At 52.1% G+C, this 18,993-nt stretch overlaps 1 protein-coding gene across 37 annotated transcripts in view; it reads right to left on the reverse strand.

Moving 5' to 3' along the window:
* Nucleotides 1-18,993, reverse strand: part of Mcf2l (MCF.2 cell line derived transforming sequence-like) — a 145,625-nt gene that overhangs the window by 49,805 nt on the left and 76,827 nt on the right. For all 37 annotated transcript variants that reach the window (XM_087587422.1, XM_087587410.1, XM_087587421.1 and 34 more), the window contains 2 exons: nucleotides 8,118-8,201; nucleotides 3,070-3,184 (listed from right to left, as the gene is read on the reverse strand). In XM_087587422.1, the coding sequence (XP_087443548.1) occupies nucleotides 3,070-3,184; nucleotides 8,118-8,201 (199 nt within the window). The remainder of the gene's footprint in view (nucleotides 1-3,069; nucleotides 3,185-8,117; nucleotides 8,202-18,993) is intronic.

Here is an 18,993-nt window from a genome sequence, read left to right on the forward strand (position 1 = left end):
GTGTGTGTGTGAGTGTCTGTGTGTGAATGTGTGGTGAGTATGAGTGTGTGTGTGTGAGTGTGTGTGTGTGTGTGAATGTGTGTGAATGTGTGGTGAGTATGAGTGTGTGTCTGTGTGTGATGTGTGTGTGTGTGAGAGTGTCTGTGTGTGAATGTGTGGTGAGTATGAGTGTGTGTCTGTGTGTGATGTGTGTGTGTGTGAGAGTGTCTGTGTGTGAATGTGTGGTGAGTATGAGTGTGTGTGTCTGTGTGTGAATGTGTGTGTGAATGTGTGTGTGAATGAGTGTGTGTGTATGAGTGTGTGAGTGAGTACGTGTGTGTGTTCACGTCTGTGTGCATCTGTCTTGTTCATTTCTGCCTGCATGTTTCAGGGCAATTATGTGGTGTGTGCATCTGTACATGCGTGAGCCATGCAGGCACTTTTAGGAGCAGGGCCTCATCACCAAGAACGGCTGGGAGAGGAGGCCCATTGGCCTATGTGGCTGGAGAAGCTTTGTGAATGGAGGGTGGGCATACTGCATGGGAAGGTGGCCCGATGTCTTATGGCTGCTCCCAGTCCTCTGACTGAAAAGGGCCTCAGGCGATTTATTGGTGATCTGCTTAGGAGCACGTCTGTCTGTGCTTCACTATGAATTTATGCTTGGACCAGTGTGTCTTAGCAACTAAATGTGGAGGTTGTACAGCAAGCAGCTTCAGGGCCTGCTCACAGGGCAGGGCAAGGCGGCCTATCTGTGGTCAGTGATCAGCATGCTCCAAAAAGCAAAGAGACCTCCACTAGCCTCTTTCACCCTTGCCACAGGACACTGGCCCCACAGAAGAACTTAATAACCATGGCTGCAGAATCCCCCAGGAGCCAATGACAGCTACAGCAAAGAGAACCCATGCGGTGGCCTCCAGAGATGGGTCTTTCCTCTGATCCAACCGTTTTCAGGGTTGGTGAGCCTGGTATGATTTCCTCCTTCTTTTCAATATTCATTTATTCTCTCTTTACCTTCTCCCTCTCTCCAAGGTTTCCTGTGTAAAGTAGTAGATCTCAAACTTGTGGTCCTCCTGCCTCAGCCTCCTGAGTGCTGAGCTGACAGTAGGAACTACACCTGGCTCCCTTGAGTGTTCTTAAAATTTGCATCTTAATCTGATTTGCTTTGCTTCTCCATATGGTAGGATGTGTACATGTATAAACATGTAAATGCACATGTGTAACCATGGATACAAGTATGTGTGTAATGTGTATATGGATGAGCACACATGCATGAACAGGTGTGTACAAAAATTCATGTGTGAACACATGTTGGAAACACACAGGGATGTGCGTGCATGTGAGAGTGTGCATGTGCAGAGCACAGGTGTGAACCTTTGCATATATGTGAGCATGTATGAGTTCATTTGTGAACATGAGTATGTATACATGCATAACTGCATGGGTTAACGGTGCGTGTTAACCTGTACATGTGTACATGTGTGACTGTGAGAATACATGAGTGTGTGCACGAGTGTACACATACACATGAGTGAGCGTACATGTCTGAAGACAGCCTTGGCGGACTTTCTTGGACCTGGAGGTGGTCAGGGAGCTTGGAGATTACCTTGGCTAGTGCGGGGCTGGTGAGGCTGGCTCTACCATCATGAGAAGAGCCTGCGGGTGGCTCCGAATGACTGACACTCAGAGGTGCCCTGCAGGCTCTGCAGCAACTCCCACAGAGATCTGCGAGCACTAGCTCAGCCTTGAGAAAGGAATGAACCGTGGCAGGCAAGGATAGCAAGTCTGGTGTCTGCTCCATCTTCCTCGCTGGGCTGCAGCACATCCTCTCACTTGGGGTTTCCACTACAGAGCTGCTTCCCTTCTCTGTCACTACCTCTGTGGTCTTGTCAGCAAGCTAAGTAGGGATCTCTCTGTGTGCCCTCCGTTTCTCTCCAATATTCTGTCATGTTTGCTCCAATCACCCAAAGTGTCCTCAGCAGGGCCCTAACATGCTGGGGCAAGCCGGAGGAACAGGACTCCTGATACTTACAGAAGGGACAGGGAGGGCGTGGGGCTACTCACAGTAGCAGGCACAGCACAGTACTGACCTAGAAACCCATGAGCCAGATGCACCTACAGGACCCAGTGGTCCCTACTCCACAGGGCCAGCTTGAGTTCACCTCTATTTCCTGGCTCAGTAGATCCTCCTCTTCCGGGGACACACAGGGCTCTGTGTTAACTTCTCCCCTGTTCCACCCATCAGCCCTACCTGCCAACTCCCACCCACTCATAGCCAGGCTGTCTGGGCATCAGTCTGAGAGAGCCGCCTCTCCTTGGATGAATCTCAGATGAAACACAACCACGTCTCTAGCCTCTCCCTCAGCTCAATGACAGATAGAAGACAAGCAGGTCTCCAGGAACCCTCCAGTTGCCCAGTCTCCGACTGAGACTGCTGAAACATTCAGTCTTATGACCCAAACAGTTATATTCTGGGCTTCTCCGATGTGAGGCAGTCATTATCGGACTGGCTAGATTACAGCGTTTAAACCGATCAAATGAGTCTTCCTTCCTTTAATACACATTCATGGGTTCTGGTCCTCCAGGGAATCGTGACTGATACAAACACCAAGGACATCGGCTGTTGCTGCTTTTGCTCTCTTGGTTTCTAGCAGCCACCTCAGGGGACTTCCTTGGAACTGATGACCAGATTAGAAGGGGAGCCAGGCTCCTTGATAAATTGAGCCTCAGCTGTAGAATGTCTTCTTCCAAAGACACGACCATATGGTGCCTTTCCCAGGCGTGGAAAGACTCACTCACCATGGATCTTTGAGTCCAGAATGGACAGTGACTAGTGACACTTTAAAAGAGAAAAGTGACTATATTTTGTTTTCTTCAAACAGCTCTCACTAGTAGCTTATGCTGGACTTGAACTTGGGATTAAGTGCTGGGATTACTGTAGTGCCAAGTAGTCCGTGGGAGCCCAGGACCTATAACAGTGGACTCTGAGCTGTGAACCCATTCCTCAATGAAGCTCCACCCTGACTGAGGACCCCAGGGTCTCAATCAAGCAGAAAATACCACAAATCCAGCTCTGGCCTCAGCAGCCCCTACCTGGGGATGCTGGTGAGATAGGTCATGACATTCTGGAACTCCTTGTCCGGGATCTCGCTGAAGGCTGGGTAGTCTGGGAAGGTGATGACTGGGCTTCCGTCCTGTCCCCGCCCACCTGAGGAGGAAAAAGGGGGAGATAGTCAGCAGCGCCTCAGCGTCCTAGCTGTCTCCAACAGAGCCAAAGAGACTTCTTGGACACAGGGTGTTTCAATTAACCCTCATCAAAGAAGCTTCTCGTTGTGGCAAATGGAGACCCTCACGAAACCAGCTGGACACATGCAGGGACCAAGGGGCTGTGGGAGCCCAGCCTTCGGTGGGTACTTTTACAACCCATGCCCCGCATCTGTGCCTCAGGGAACATCACAGAAGCAGGAGTAGAAGGACTTTAAGATCTAGGAAACTAGGAATTCTGTGAAACGGTTGTTCCTAGCAATGGCTGCATAAACAAGACGAGAATGACAGTCCAAGAGACTCCCGAAACACTGCAAGCTATTGCTATTGCCTTTGGCTGCCCCTAGGTGGAAGGTAAGTTCCTATTATGGGGACACCATGTTCTTCAGACACAGGAGCCCAGAGGACCTGAGCTGGATGTGACCTGAAGCTTTCTCCCTGAAGACTAGCTTTTGTGGTACCACAAGGTACTAGGGGAGCTCTACCCAGATGTATGCCTATGAACCTTAACAAAGACCAACATGGCGCCATACATAAACTCGGGGTGCAGTAGTGGCTTGCATACCTGGAGGTAACAAACAGCTTTCTAATTGGACTTAGGCTCACTTAACAAGAGGGAAACCATGCTGGTGTGAAAACTATTCAACAACCTGGGGTTAGGAAAACCATGGACCTTGGAGGAGAACCTTGAACTACCACTTTATAAACAAGCACAATTCCTAACTACATTCTAAATATTTATCCTTATACCAACAAAAAAGTATAGTTCTCATCCTCCATCAAAGAAACTTCTCTTTGCAATGGACAGAAAGAATTACAGAAGACCAGAACTAAGCAAAGTGCAGGGACCAAGAGATAGTGTGGAGTCCAGTCCCAACTGACACACCTACAACACGACTCCTTACTTAAGACCAGGAAGACTGCCAAAGGGGGCAGAAAAACTGTAATACCAGAAAAACAGGGATTTCTCTGTGATACTGTGTCTCCCAGAAATGCCTAAAAGATTATACCCATGAAGCCTCATCAACATGACTACCTAAACAAGGCCTGATCAATGAGGATACCAACAGACACGCTAACAGGAAGTGGGGAAGATCACAGAGCCTCAACCCTGGACAGGAAACTATAGGCAAGTAGGGGATGCTGGGGGTGGGAGGAGTGGTCTTCTCCAGGACAGAGCCCCCCACTGACAAATACCAAGCAGTCACCCTTGAGATCATATACATACGTGTAACATTATATAGAATGAGTGGTTGCATTTATATATTTAGGAACACACACACACACACACACACACACACACACACACACACATATTTGTAACAACAACTAAAGAAAAAGAGGCCATGAATTTGAGCGAGAACGAGGAAATTTGAAAGAGGGACGTGCATGGGAAGGGGCAGAGGGGGAAGGGAGGGGGATAATGGTGGATTATATTATATAAAAAACTATTACAAAGACATAAAATTTCACAAAAGGATGAGAGTATCAGAAGCCAGCCCTCTGAAGCTGGATATTCATTTAAAAAATCAGGGGACTTCAAATTGATATAAAGCCTTTGTGAGTACAAAAGATTTTTCACACCGATTTAATAGTTTCACAGGTATTATTAGGGGTTTCGTCTCTTCGGTGTGTTTAGCAAAACGCCATTGGCTCATAGCTTATAAACAACAGAAGTTTCCTTATCGTCGCTTTGTGGGCTGGAAGGCTTGGGTCAGGGCATCGGCAGCCTCAGGGTTTGGTGTAAGGGTGTCCCTGCTTGATGCACCATTACATCATGAAGCCTGTCTCCTGAAACCACCTCTCGAGAGGCTGGGCCTCAGTGGAGGTGGGGGTGGGGGGACACTCATTCAGACCGAAGCAGCTATGTGTGGTGTCTCAGATGCCACCCGGCTGTGGACCCCTGAAGCTATCCAGAAGCTGCTGGGTGTGACACTTCTCAGTCGGCAGGACTTGTGCTGGTTACTGCCACTGGATATTCTCTGGGCACTCAGGGCTGCCAGGCAGCTGCCTGCTTCAGTTTCTCTCCAGGGTGATTCTCAAGAGCAGAGGCTGCCCAGGCTGACTGTGGACTCCGAAGCAGGTGATGCCACGAAGGTCTGAGGAGCCTGCCCCAAACGCAGCCATTAAGTGGAGAGGGTGGTTCAGGACCCTGGGATACTCCACAGGGTATGCGGTAGCCTCATTTTGGAGAAAACTTCAGACCAGCTGTAAGTCTGCCATTAAAGCTGCCATGGGGGACACGAGGCTGCAACACTGGTGAAGCACCTGAGGGAAAGGCCATGAGCCCCGTGGGGCCCCAGAAGCTACGGGCTGGCTATGTGGCTGCTCTGCCAGGTAGAGTGGGCAGCGTGAGGCTCGTCAGCCGTCCATCTTTACACATTCAGTCAGGAGGCTGGAGGAGCGGTCCTGCCGAGACGTCCCTGATTAATGCATTTCCATCTAAACGGTGCCTGCTGGGTGCTGTGAGGAATGGCCACACCACTGCTCAAGGGAAGGCCTGGGGGTATCTCTCGTGAAGAATATGGATTTTGGTGGCTGAGAATGAGTACTCTGCCAGCCCAATTTCCATCTACAGCAGAGGAGAGAGTAAGGTATACAGTCCTGCAGCACTGGGCACTGAAGCTCGTAGATGACAGTGAGCTCATCTTCTGGTCCGCTGTATTCATAAAACCCCTAAACTGTGCAGTAGAACGGAGGGCAGGCCAGGGTTGGCTGTAAGTAGGAAGCTGTGTCTTCGAGGACGGAAATGGTCAGGCAAGGAGAAGAGGGATGGTCCAAGGCATGGATGCAGCTTAGGTACAGTGAGAGTGCAGATCCTTAGGTAAGGCACCAGGGTGTCCAAGTGACTGGGGCGTGGGACCAAGAGGATGAAGGCACCTGCTGAAATGTCCCAGGCGTGTCTCCACGAACAGCGACACAAACACAGATGGTCCGGCTTGTAGATATGGTAGACATTCAAGTTCCACACATTTGAACATTTCATAGTAGATGTTCACACACTTGGTCACAAAGAGCACCTCCAGTTATCAGCTCGCAGCTGCCCTGCTTGGCTCAGTAGGCCCTCCAAGTCGCAGAGGCTGAGGGCTGTCTGTGGTCTATGTCTCACATGACCTCTGGCACCTCTTCCAGGCCTCCTCTGAGTTACAGAGAAGCGTGGCTCCTTCTGATTCTGCTGGGTACCAGCAGGGGCTGCCGTCAACTCCTAGGCCCAAGACATTCATCCTCATCCCTCCCTCCGCACCTTCACAGATGGACAGAGGCTCAGAGGCTCAGGCAGATGAAGTCGGTCTCTGCAGCCTCAGCAGATGAGGGACCTCAGCCAGGGACCTTAGTGATGGGGACCGGACCTTCAGGGCATCTTCTAAGTAGCCTGGAGCTCTCAGGCTGTCAGACTTTGAGAGGTGAGCATACAGTGGGGTCCCCAGGATCTTACTATCAACTACCCTATGCCCCAATATAGGGACAGTGGGCAGTTCACACTCAAGGTCAAGGCCTCGAACCCAAGGCTGGGGCATCCATGAGCTAAGCCTGGAGCCTTGCTGGGCGGAGAGGTGGGGAGAAGTCGAGGAGGGGAGGCAGCACTGTGGCCTTTTCACCAGTTTCCTCTGAGCTCTCACTCTTTCTACTGTCCTCTCAGGGACCTTGGGGAGACCTTTCCCAATGGGACTGCCTCATCAGCAACACCTCAAGAGGTTCCACTTTCCTGCTCACCTCATCTGGATAGACGTTTCCTAAGTCAGTGATATACACCCCACAGACTGGATTTCAACTCCACTCCTGTCCAACATCTCAAAGATCCCTGGAATCTACGTGACTGGAGCATGTTGTATCTTGACCACAGGTCTGGCCAATGAAAACAAGAGAAGACCCCAAGGGGTGGGATGCTCCTGGAGTCACAGATATGGATAGAGTTTCTCCTTATGTGGCTAAGTGATGGGGGTGTTCTAGGCTAACTAGAAGGGGACACCCTGAGCTGACCTGAGATCTGGAGGAAGGCTCACATGTGGCCTTTTCCTGAATTGGTCTTGACCAATAGACACGTCTGGGCTCAGCACAGGAGTGCTGTCACAAGGCTGGACATGTACCACCTCTGGCAAGGTGGGACAACCATGACCCTCAGCCTTCAGCTTGGTCAGTCTCAAGGCCGTTGCTTCTGAAGCAGAGCTTGAGAAACAGCAAGAGCAGTACCAAGCGAGGTGCCTGGTGAGCTATGTCAGCCATGATCACAGGAGGCACCGATGGTACTGGGACTGGCATCCACTCATGGAAGGGCCGAGTTCCTGGAATCCTGGGTCAGGAACACCCAGCTCATCCGTCTCCAGAGCCTGAGGGCCACGGCTGGGATTTGAGTGTCTCTTAAGGCTTCCTGTGCTGGAGTTTAATCTGGGGGCTTCTGCGAGGCAGAAATAATCCAACTGGGGTACACAGAGGGGGAGGCCTCGGGGAAGCGATTAGCATTAATCATCAGGCAGGTGGCCCCTGACTGAGTCCTAGCGGCTTTATGAAGAGGCTTGAGGACACGGACACACACAAACATGTCTGAGCACACTCATATGTTCCCCGCCTCTCACTGTATGATAACTTGCACTGGCTAAGGTTTTGCCAGCAAGATCACCTGTGGATGTGTCCCTCAGCCTTGGCCTTTCACAGCTGTGAGCTAAATAAACCTCTTTCCTCAACAGCTTGTCTGCTCTGGGACGCTGCAGTGTGGACAACAGACCAGAAATGAGGGTGTGGACATGACCCTGCCACCTCCTCCCCATGGCCAGGTGCTTGGCAGAGGGCGACGAAGCAGCTACTGATGCAGACTTGGGTGTAGCCCCAGTGACTGGCCACGCCCCGGCTACCCCTCACCCCTGGCTTCCGGAACTCACCAGACAGGTAAGCAAAGCGCTTCTTCAGCTGCTCCTGGATGTCAGCGGCACAGAGTGGGACGATGTCCTGGTGCATGATTTCATCTGCAGGAAGAGCAGACATATTGTCACTGGGAGGAACCCTGGCCTCACACCCACTGGGGCTCTGGGAACAGCCCTCGGAGCCTCTGGAACGAGCTACAAACACCTAGGGAGCCTTGGTCACGTGGCTGGAAAAAAGGCATTTCAGTTTCCAATAAGCAGAGCAAGGCTTTGTTTCTCATTGCACAAATGCTGACTGATCCACCATCAATTTTTAAAAATGGATATGAGCCAGAGAAGGAAAGAGGAAAGAAGGGAAGGAGGGGAGTATGGGGGGAGAACGTGCTGGAGTAGGGAGAGGGAGACAGGGAGAGAGGGAGAGAGGGAGAGAGAGGAAGAGAGGGAGAGAGGGGGAGAGAGGGAGAGAGAGGAAGAGAGGGAGAGGGGGAGACAGAGGGAGAGAGAGGGAGACAGAGGGAGAGAGGGAGAGAGGGAGAGAGGAAGAGAGGGAGAGAGGGAGAACGATGCCAAGGGAGGAGGGCAGGATCTGACTCACAGGTAAGGTCCCTCCCCCTCCCCCTTCCTGCTTTGGCAGAGGTGCAGCACCTCAGGGCTTCACCTGCTGCCTACAGAAGGCTTGCTGGCTTGCTAACAGAGGCATCTGCCATCACCACAGACCTGCAGCCACCACAAGTCCCCAGATGTTCATGGTCCTGTGCTGCCCGTGTCCTACCATTTCCCCAATGCCTGTGAGGTGGCACCAATAAAGGGACTGAGGCCTGGCTGCTGGTGGCTCTGCCCTGATGTTTACTGTAAGCTGCAGATTAACATGTGCACAGATAGGCAGCATTCCAGCTAACCCCAAAATGGTATCGACAGGAAGGCTCACTAGGACCCAACAGATGAAATGTGGGGTCCTTACCACAAGTGAGGGCAGTGCTGACAGTCCTGGACATCAGTGTCCATAAGACCTGGGACTCACATTGACCCCAGGCCTGAGAAAGTGGGTCATGGTGACACTGTATGGGGACACTGCATGGTGACATTGTATGGTATGGGGACACTGTATGGTGACACTGTATGGGGACACTGTATGGTATGGTGACACTGTTGTCTGGGCGACACTGTTGTCTGAAAGCTCCCATGGAGGCAGCAGATGTCACCTGTACAACACTGATCTCAACTCCTGCTCCTGGGCTATACAAATGCCCGCTGGTAAAGCTATGACACCAAGTACACAGGGGCCCCACACTGCCACTGGGCAAAGAGGTGCCAGAATATCATGTCGGTCAGAGCTTTGGGAGCACAGCAGTGCCACATGAGGAGAGAGCAAGGAACAACTCCTTCTATTCATCACACTGTAAACACCAGGCTGGTCTCACATGTGAACTCAACACGCACAATCCAATGTCATTCAGACTTCTCGGCAATGCTAATTCCTTTATGATGCTGGGCCAGAAAGAGTCACCTAACAAGACTGATATAATTTTAAATTCTGGGGAAATGGTTCAGTGCGTGTGTACACATCACTGTGTAGGGGACACTCACGAGTGGCAGATCATTCTGTTGTGTTAGCTAGAGCAGAAGGTGGGAGGCTGGGGAGGCTGCTCTTAAACCTGCTTCTGACTTACAGAGGAACACAGAGTGGGAGCCCAGAGTCTTTCTGAATGCTTGAGGAATTTGGGGGCTACCAGGCAGTTTGTGGGTGTCACCTTAGGCTGTCAATTTCTCCAAGCTGAGAATGACCCACACAACGGTCCTCCAAACCCAGTGGTGAGTTGAGCCCTGAGCAGGTCGAAGCTCCTGGAACTTTGCCACGACCCTGGGGACATCTACCATGGGACCATAGACCTACGCTTTTAAACTTCTAGGCTGCACCTATTGGCAAGGAAATTAACCCCAGCACCATGGCCCTTGATGGAAATGTTTCTATGGAGTCCTCAGAATAGATTCCGTATGTCTGTAAATGACATTGTCTTCCTGGGTGACACAAGCCTGGGTGGACAGGCTCCAGAGGCTGTAAACTCATCCTACCTCATGTGCTCTGTTCATGCCTTGACCACCTGAGCTGTTTCCACGGACAGGGACAGGTTGACACATGGCTGAGTGCCACTTGGGGGCTACCCAGGGGCCTCCTGAGTTCCTTGGACAGGAAGTATGTTCAGACTGGGCCTCACCACAGCCACCCTGTGAAAGGAACCCTTTCTGTGAACAGTCCAACTTCCAGAGTTCCAATGAGACCCTCTCCAAGTCTTTCTGTCCCTGCCTGAGCAGGCCTGGGCCTCACCCCATGACCTACCACACGCCCCTGCCTCCCATAACGGCAGAGGCCACGGTACCTGGGCTTCAGCCTCCTTCAAGTTCGTATGAACAAATATCTGGGCCGGGACAACAGGTCAGCAGGTTAGGTACTTGCCTTGAAAACACAAGAGTCTGAATTCAGTTTCCAGAACCCATGTTAAAAAAAAAAAAAGGCAGGCGTGTTGCTGTGCCCTTTCAATCCTAGCACTGGGAGGCAGAGACAGACAGACAGGTCCATCCAGGTAGCCTACTTGGCAAGCTCCAGGCTAATGAGAGACTCTCAAAACAACCAAACAAAAGAGGTTGGTAGTACCCAAGGAACACCAGCCGAGGTCCACTGGTCCCCACAGATGCGTGTACAGATGTGCACGTGTATTCGCTCACACATGCACACACAACCAAACATGTACACAAGATAAAATATTAAATAGTGTGTGTGTGCGCATGTATGTGTGTGCGCGTGCGTGCATGCGAGCGTGTGTGCGTGTGTGTGTGTGTGTGTGTGTGTGTGTGTGTGTGTGTGTGTGTGTGTATGATCCCCAGCTAGTCCGTAGGGACACTCTAAGTGTCCACAAATGGTGCCCAGCCAACGCTGGAGAGTTTGTTCTATAATGTCCTAGAGCTCAGCAGGCTGGTGGCATTTTCCCCCTGAATTATAATCATTTGTTCTTTCTGATGTTTCTGCAGCTGAAGAAGCCTGGATGCATGTGCCCTGAGGCAGGCTTTCTCAGTCCTCTCGCCCAGTGTAATTTGTAGACCGGAGGTAAGAAGACTATAGGGAATTGTGGGGCTAAGACAGGCCCACAGGAGGCAGAGCCCCGGAAGGTGTCCTGGTCACCCCCTCTCTTAGTGGTCAAAGGTCAAGGTAGGCTGGCTTTCACAGAGCTCCTCTGTGTGAGCACAAGGAAGCACAGACAACACCCCACACTGAGGGGCCCCAGCCATGACCCTGCCAGAGTCAGAGGGGCAGTTAGGAGGGGCTCCAGGACACAAGGGCTGTAGACAGTTGAAGTTTAAACCCTCCCCAACTTCATGGCGCTGTTTTCCCCTGGGCTCCTGCGCTGGGATACAGAAAGTAAGCAAAGACCGCAGGAGTCCAGAAAGAAGGCAGATTGCTTGAAATGCAATCAGGGCAGGGAGCCCTAGTAAGTCTTTCTAGAAGGGAAGGACCATCGCCCCACAGGAGATGAGGGAAGAGTGCCCATCTTAGTCAGCCTTCAGCTGCCGAGTTTATCCACAAAGCAGCTGTCAGATCCCGGCCCGTTTGGGTATCGGAGTCTGCATAGGCAGGGCGGTTCTCATCTCTCCAGGTACTTTTGCTCTACAGAGTTAGATGGTAAAGTCCTCACAAAGTAACCCAAGGACTCACTTCTCAATTCAGTAGCTTCGTCCAGGGAGACAGCTGGCCAGATTCCTACACGGCATCTCTTGCCCTCCATCTACCTGAGGGCATTCTGACCCCTAGTTCTGACCCAAGGCCAGAGAAGGTGACAGTTAACAAGGAGCAGAGACACCTTAAGGCAAGGTGGGTCAGAAACCTGGCACTGGAGGTCGCCCTGTGCAGGGGAGGGGACTGCCGGGAAGTAGGGGCTGCTGTGGAGGTGGGTGAGAGAGCTGGCCTCTGCTTGGCTGATGACTCTGACCAAGGTCCTGGCCTCCCTCAAGGGAACAAAGCAAAAGAAGGGCTCCTTGCACTGGTGGCTGGGAGGCAGGTCTTAGGGTCATACAGTGAAGTCTGCTATTTCCTAATTATCTCCTTTTATTTAAAGCAGACAAAAAGTCCATCCCCAAGGGCTTTTGCTTACTGTCAATCAAACATAATGCGTCTTTTCAAAGTCCAGGGTTGAAGGTCAAATTGGATGACATCATCAGTCATCTGGTGGGAGATCAGCCCCGCTGTGTCCCTTGGAGAGCCTGAACAGCAGACGCAGTCATATTCATGGAGAGGGCACACGAGGAAGGCAGACAGGCAACTAGGCAGAATAAAATTCAAATTCTGCAAAGTGATGTTCGAAGTGACAAGCTTCAAACCAGCTGCATCCTCAGGATGGCAGGTCGGGCAGAGAGTGACAACAAGGCAGGCCAGCACTGCAGTCACATGCTGGGACTGAGGCGAACCCATTACACATGCTAAGGGCTGCTTGAATTGATAGAATTCTTAATATTTAAAAATCCCAGGGTATTATTATTATTAATTTATTTTAAAAATATTTTACCTCTCTCTCTCTCTCTCTCTCTCTCTCTCACACACACACACACACACACACACACACACACACACACAGCAACTGAATTCCCTTGTCACTGACCATCCTTGACCCTTGATCTTAGGAAATAAGTCCCCAAAAGCTTTCAATCAAGGCTCACAACAGAGATGGAATGTAAGGGCTGATGGGGAGGGAAAGCACCTTCAGGAGAGGAGGTTTCTGCCTCAGATTCACTCAGCAGAGAGCCAGCAGGGGCTGGAAGCCACCACTGCTCACATGCCACAGGGCTTCTCACAAGCACATGGGTAGCACACTTACAGACTGGCACAGAGGAAGACACATGTAATCACGGCACCCAGGGTGTTGTCCCTGGCCCCACCTCTTCCAGGCATCTTCAGTACCAGCCTACACTTTTCAAGTCAGTGTCTGGGAACCACTTGGAAGGTCATCACTACAAGGAGTGGAATCCACCAGCTTCTCATGAATATATGGGACATTTCTACTGGGCGTGACCCTGTGGTGGAAGGTCAGGGGTTAAACGCTCACCTTCCCAGGGGCTGTACTGTCGCACAGGCAAACACCTGCCCAAGCACTCACACCCTGGAGTGTAGGTGTCACTATCTGCGTAGTTTCCAAGCTTGCAAACACTCCTTAAAGGAACACAGCACCCAGAGAGTTTGCTGGGCTCTCTGCTTGGCTCTCATGGGAGACATTGTTCATCCTCAAGGAGACGGCACAACTGGATGGCGCCAGCAGACACGACCAGCGCCTGCCTTGCTACACAAGCATTGGCAACACGACCTCTGCTGCCAGCGTCCGGGTGCCTGTGGCATCTCGAGGGTCAGCTTATAAAATGTCACCTCTGCCTGTCCCTCAGAATCGCCATCCTCGGAAAAGATAAACATCACAGCAGAACCACCCCACACCAGTCATCACTGGGGAAGCCTGAGAAGTCTTTGGGTGAGCGTATTTCCCATCCCAAACTCTCTGGCCTCAGAATTGGGGTACCTAAAAGCCACCTGAAGTGTCACAGTGTTCAGGACAGCCCTCACCAGGCCTCCTAGAAACACTGACACACTAAGCTAACACTGGGCCAGTTTAGAGAAAGACCCAAGTGCGGAGCCCACCCCTTTCTCATCTTCTGGGAAATCCATTGTTCACTTAAGTCTGCAGAGGCTCGGTTCCCACAGTGGAAAACACAGGAGGAGCTTCAGTCCTCTGGCTCACAGAGGGAACGGTTCATGGGAGTAGCAGTGAGTGCTTTCTTGTCTTTAATGAGTTTAACCATCACAGCCACTTAGGAGGGGGCAAGGCTATGCCTTGAATGAGTAAGACATTGCCTGAAGTCCCATGGTGGTGCCCATGTGACTGCAGGGTTGTGATTGCAGGGTTGATGTCAAGGAAGGGTAGAAGCTGGCTGGCTTGCGGCTCCGAGGTGAGGACCTGACTGCAGGGTTTAGAAGTAAGAGCTAAGGGTGTCGTTTCTGATGCAGAGGGGGCTTGACAAAGGGCAAGTAGCACCTTGCTGCCTCTCCATGGCAACATCCATTGCTTAGCTTCCCAGCGGCTGGTTCTCTCACGAGTCCCTTTACCTTTTAGTCAATGGATGGAGAAATAGCTTTACAATTTGTGAGGGAATTGTGTATTCCGTGAAGTTTGTATCTTTGATCAGCTCCTTACCACAGGCAGCAAGGAGCGTGTCTAATGACCAGGGCAGCTGTTGCCAAGCTGTGAAGTGCAGCTGCAAAGACGAATGGGGACGGTGTGCAGGGTTAGGGTGGAAGATAGGGGCTTGCCAAGTGGGGTGTAGGTGTAGGATGTGCAGAATGGGACATGGGGGCTGCGGTGTGGGGCTTCACTTCAGGTCACGGCTGAGGAAGCCAGGAAGGCAGACAGGTTCCCACAGCAGAGTCTAGTCTTTCGACTCAACACAGTCTCCACATTGCTCTCCTACAGAGCACAGTGCAAAGCTTGTTCACACCAAACACGCTCAGGAATCAGGTCATCCTGAGGCTGCATTCTGGGCCAATTCTCACTTTGGGGCCCTGATTTCCTGAGACTGCCTGTGAGGCTGGCTGCTGACCTGACCGAAAGGAGCCAAGTGTTCTGGGTATGAGTTCTGGGTTTGGCCAGCAGGGGCTAAGTGACCTTGGTAGATTGCTTGACTCTCAGAGGCAGTCTCTAAAATGTCAGGACACACACAGTCCCTCCCTTCAAAGTGGCCTGCACATCTGGTGGGTGGCAGACATTTAACCACTACTGACATGCACACCTGCCTCTGCCCTGGCTCATGTCCAAGTAATGTCGCCCAGCACCACCCAGCTCTCCAGGCCCCTTGGAGCACCACCACTCTGCTGGTCTCTCCCATGTGGCTTTTGGGTCTGTACCTGTGTCCTTGGGAGGGGGACACCCACAGTGCCGCTCCTGCCTGTTCTAAGTTTCCAGATGGATGGGAACAGGGCTGCAACTGCCACCAAAGAGAGGCTGTACCTCAGCCATGTCCGCCCCAGGTTCACTTGCACTGCATATCTGTCCTGGCTAATTTTATGTCAACTCGACACAAGCTAGGGTCATTTTGGAAGATGGTTCTAGGGTCTTTGGAAGCTCGTAGGTGTAACTGCCCTGGCCTGATGGGCCGGAGTTGTATAAAAAGGCGGGCTGATAAGCCACGAGTAACAAGTCGGTAAGCAGCCACCTCCACAGCCTCTGCATCAGCTCCTGCCTCCAGGTTCCTGCCCACCCTGGTGATGGGCGACAAAGGGGAAGTGGAATAAACACTTTCCTCCCCAAGTAAGGTCGTAACGCTTCATCGCACAACAGAGACCCTAACTGAGACAATGGCAAAGAGTGATTTAGGCAGAAATGGAAGAGCGGCGTCGGTTGTGGGTGTGAAAGTCTGAAAGAGAGCTCTGATAAGTTCACACTTTCCTCAGTAGTTTGCTTCAGCCAGCTCTGAATACAGGAAATACTGTGGGATAGACTTGCCCTGGGGACCATGCAACTGGCCACAGTCTACTACACATGGGGTGTGGGCCTTTGTCTCCCAAGCGGTTTCTCCGCTCCCTTCAGTCTCTGAAGGTCCTTCTATAGCAGCGATTCACAGATAGGTTGGGAATGACCAGCCTGGCACTGAGAGAGGGGGTGAGGAGGCCGGGCCCTGAAATTGGATGCTGCCACTCCCATTCCCTGAGCTCACACCAACTGCTCTTCCAAGCTGTCACCAAGCCTCAAAGACTGTCCTTGTCGAATGTCCTGTGACAGTTGTGATAGCTGTCACACTGCTGCTCCTATCAAGCCTGGGTGAGGCTAAGAAGAGCCCCCGCACTCCCTTGACCCTTCAGGGACATGACGGTTTCCCTCTGTGTGCACAGTACTCAGTGGATCACACTCACAGCCCAGGGGATGGGGTTTCTGTCCCGGCCCCCCAAGCTCATGCACTTTGGCTTGAAGTCACCCTGCAGCTGGGCCCTGCAGATCCTGACTTTACCTCCCAGACCCTCCCCCACAGCACACGTGTCCCAGTGCTGGCCTCCATCCTTACACCACCATCCAACTGTAGGGCAGGCAGGGCTCACCTTATGGTCCTAGGTCATCTCTTCAGTGCCCACGGTGCCGTAGCTACTGACCCCTTTCAGTATGGGTGCTGAGGGCTGGCTTTGAGGTTTGGGTAATGTTTACCTATTTGAACTTTAGCCTCACGTGAATCACAGCACAGTTCCTATGGAGCCTGACAGTCAGGTCAGTGGGGTAGCTAAGTGCTGATTCTGTGGACTGCACTGGGATTCATCCTCTGACAACCTTGGCCTCAGAGCCTCTTTGGTTTCCACTGACACAGAGGAAAAGCCAGGAGATAGAACAACACGCTGCAGTCTGGCTTTGAAAACAAATGCTATCCCCTGGGAAGTCAAAGCACTTACTTCCCAGGCAGCAGGCCCTTTATAAGTGGGCTTGAAGAGAGAAGCTCTGCTCAGTCCAGACCCAGCGAGCGTGGCTCAGGGAAAGGAAGACTGCGAAGACGGAGGTGCACTGCCCCTGCCGTGATACAGGGTTGGAGCCACCCAACCAGCTGGGGGCTGTGCAGAATGGTGGGTTTCCTTCACAATGCACTGGCTGTGTATGCATCTGGAGGTGGGGTCGGTGAATCTGAGCTCACTGAGAGACCCATACTCTGCTGAAGTTGGGAAGGTGTATACTGAACTAGCCTTCAACAGCCACAAGACAGCCAGACCTAGGGTCAGGGAAGGTGCTGGCAAGTTGGTCAGATGGCTGGCCTGCCCAGCCTGCCCATGTTCATGCTTGGCCTGTGGGCTGTGGGCTGTGGGCTGTGGGAAGATATAGAATGATGCTCAGGTTATGAAGAGGCCATGGCGCCCTCCAACCCACCAGGCAACAGAACAAGCCTTCTCCTGAAATGCTCTACAGCTTTCTACACAGCAGGAGAGCCGCAGAGAATTCCTCCATCAAGGTTACATTTTAACCTTCTGATAGCACATGACCACCTCAAATTATCCAGACGGCATAGAGGTGGTGTCCCCAAGGCCCGGTTCTCCATGCAGCTATGCGTGGCAGCCATTCACTAGGTAGAGTGCAGTGGAGCAGCACGGCTTGTGAGAGGCTCATGGAGAGCCCTGGGGGTGGCACATGCCCTTTGGGAAGGAGGAGGAAGCTCCAAGCTCTGGAAGATGTCACATGTCCTTTTATGGGACCAGCCCCACTTGAACCCACTGCCAGAGGCTTTCTCATCAGTGGGACACACAGTGAGGAAGATATCATCCTCAAAAGCCAAAGGCCAGAAGTGTTCAAGGTTCTCATGGGGAGAAAAATGAGTCTCGGGCCTGTGAAGGCCTCTGCTGTGTAACTGGAACTCTGATGCTCCTGGTCCTTCTGAGTACTGGTGGGCGAGGTGTCTGTCACAGGGGCCTGGCAGCTGGGTGCCTGTAGCCTCTCCCAGCATCTGAGCATAGGTGGCCGGAAGGTGGCTTTGAAGAGTCCTCCTTTTCAGTGCTGGAGGGAGACAAGGCCATGTGCACTGCCCTAGGGAGCAGGTTCCAATCAGCAAGGCTCTGTCACCAATAACGTTTGTTTTTGTTAAGAAAAACCTTCATTCCAGTCGAGGGCTCTTCAGGGATGTAGGACTAAACGTTTTCATAGCGACGTTCCTGTTCTTCTTGTGCTCAGACATGGTGGGCACTATGTATGCCCAGCTAAGCTCAGTAGGTCATGGGTCAGGGATATCAGAGCAAGAGGGAACCCAGGTCTCTTCCCACAGAGCGCATCGGAGGGAGAGGGTTACTCTTCACTAAGAAACACCTTAGTCACTACAACAGTTTTTTTGGTAAGTTAGTATTTTTAAATCTCTGGCATTTTTTACTATAAATATTTGGCATCAAGCTCTTTGCAATTGTCATTAAGTTTCAAGAGCACAGAGTGTCTGAGAGTCTGACTGCAGCGGTGCAGAAGCTGAGGCGTGGCACAGGTCTGGGACACTTGCAGTTGCTATGTGGGTCACAGCCAACATTTGAGGCCTGGGAGGAGGGGCAGGTACCCGGCCCTTGCCCCCCGGAGTTTCCGTTGCCTCCTCCACCTACCGCAGGCAGGCAGATCGGGGTCTACCCGGAGGCATGGGTTCCGGGAAGGCTTGGGGCTCAGTTGCACAGGATGTTCACTGAATGAGAGGTGGTTGAGAGGTATTAGCCTCCTGAATGGAGCGTTGCACGGACTGAGGGCCTTTGTGTTTAAGGGCCAGCCTGAGTTCCAGAGTGGAACCTGTAACATGCAGTCTTCTCCCTCTCTGTTTCAGTCTGCCCTTCTTCCCTGCAGACCCCAGTACTTTCTCCCCTCTGGCCTCTTAAAGCCCATGTGGCCCTGTTGGCAGCTGAACACACATTCTGGTCGGCCCCACCCTGCTGGGGAGGGGAGATGCCTCAGCTGCCTTATCTCAGGACAGCTGGAAGCCAGGGAGCCTGCTGGGCCCTGAAGACCACACTACCACCTTATCAGGAGAGGACCTCACCAAACAACTCAGGACCCCTGATCTCCAGCCTCACCTGGGATCACTGGAGGACGGGGGATGAGGGATACCTGCTTCTGCTCACCTGTGTCAGGTATCCCTTGTGCAGACACTGTGGATGGCTACTGACCCATGAAGCATGGTTACAGGACTATAGAATGCACCTCATTAATGTAATCATTAAATTCTGAGCATGGGCCATGAGCAGCTTGAGAGAAACACAGGGAGGGATTCTGGTCACAGGAGCATCAGAGACAGCAGCCCCATAAGAGAGTGAGCAGCCTTTGACTCCACAACCCATGGCTTTGTTCTACTCACTGGGCAGAACCTAAGGGCA

This window comes from Rattus norvegicus, chromosome 16 (genome assembly GCF_021556685.1).
Source record: "Rattus norvegicus strain SHRSP/BbbUtx chromosome 16, alternate assembly SHRSP_T2T, whole genome shotgun sequence".
Classification (NCBI taxonomy): domain Eukaryota; kingdom Metazoa; phylum Chordata; class Mammalia; order Rodentia; family Muridae; genus Rattus; species Rattus norvegicus.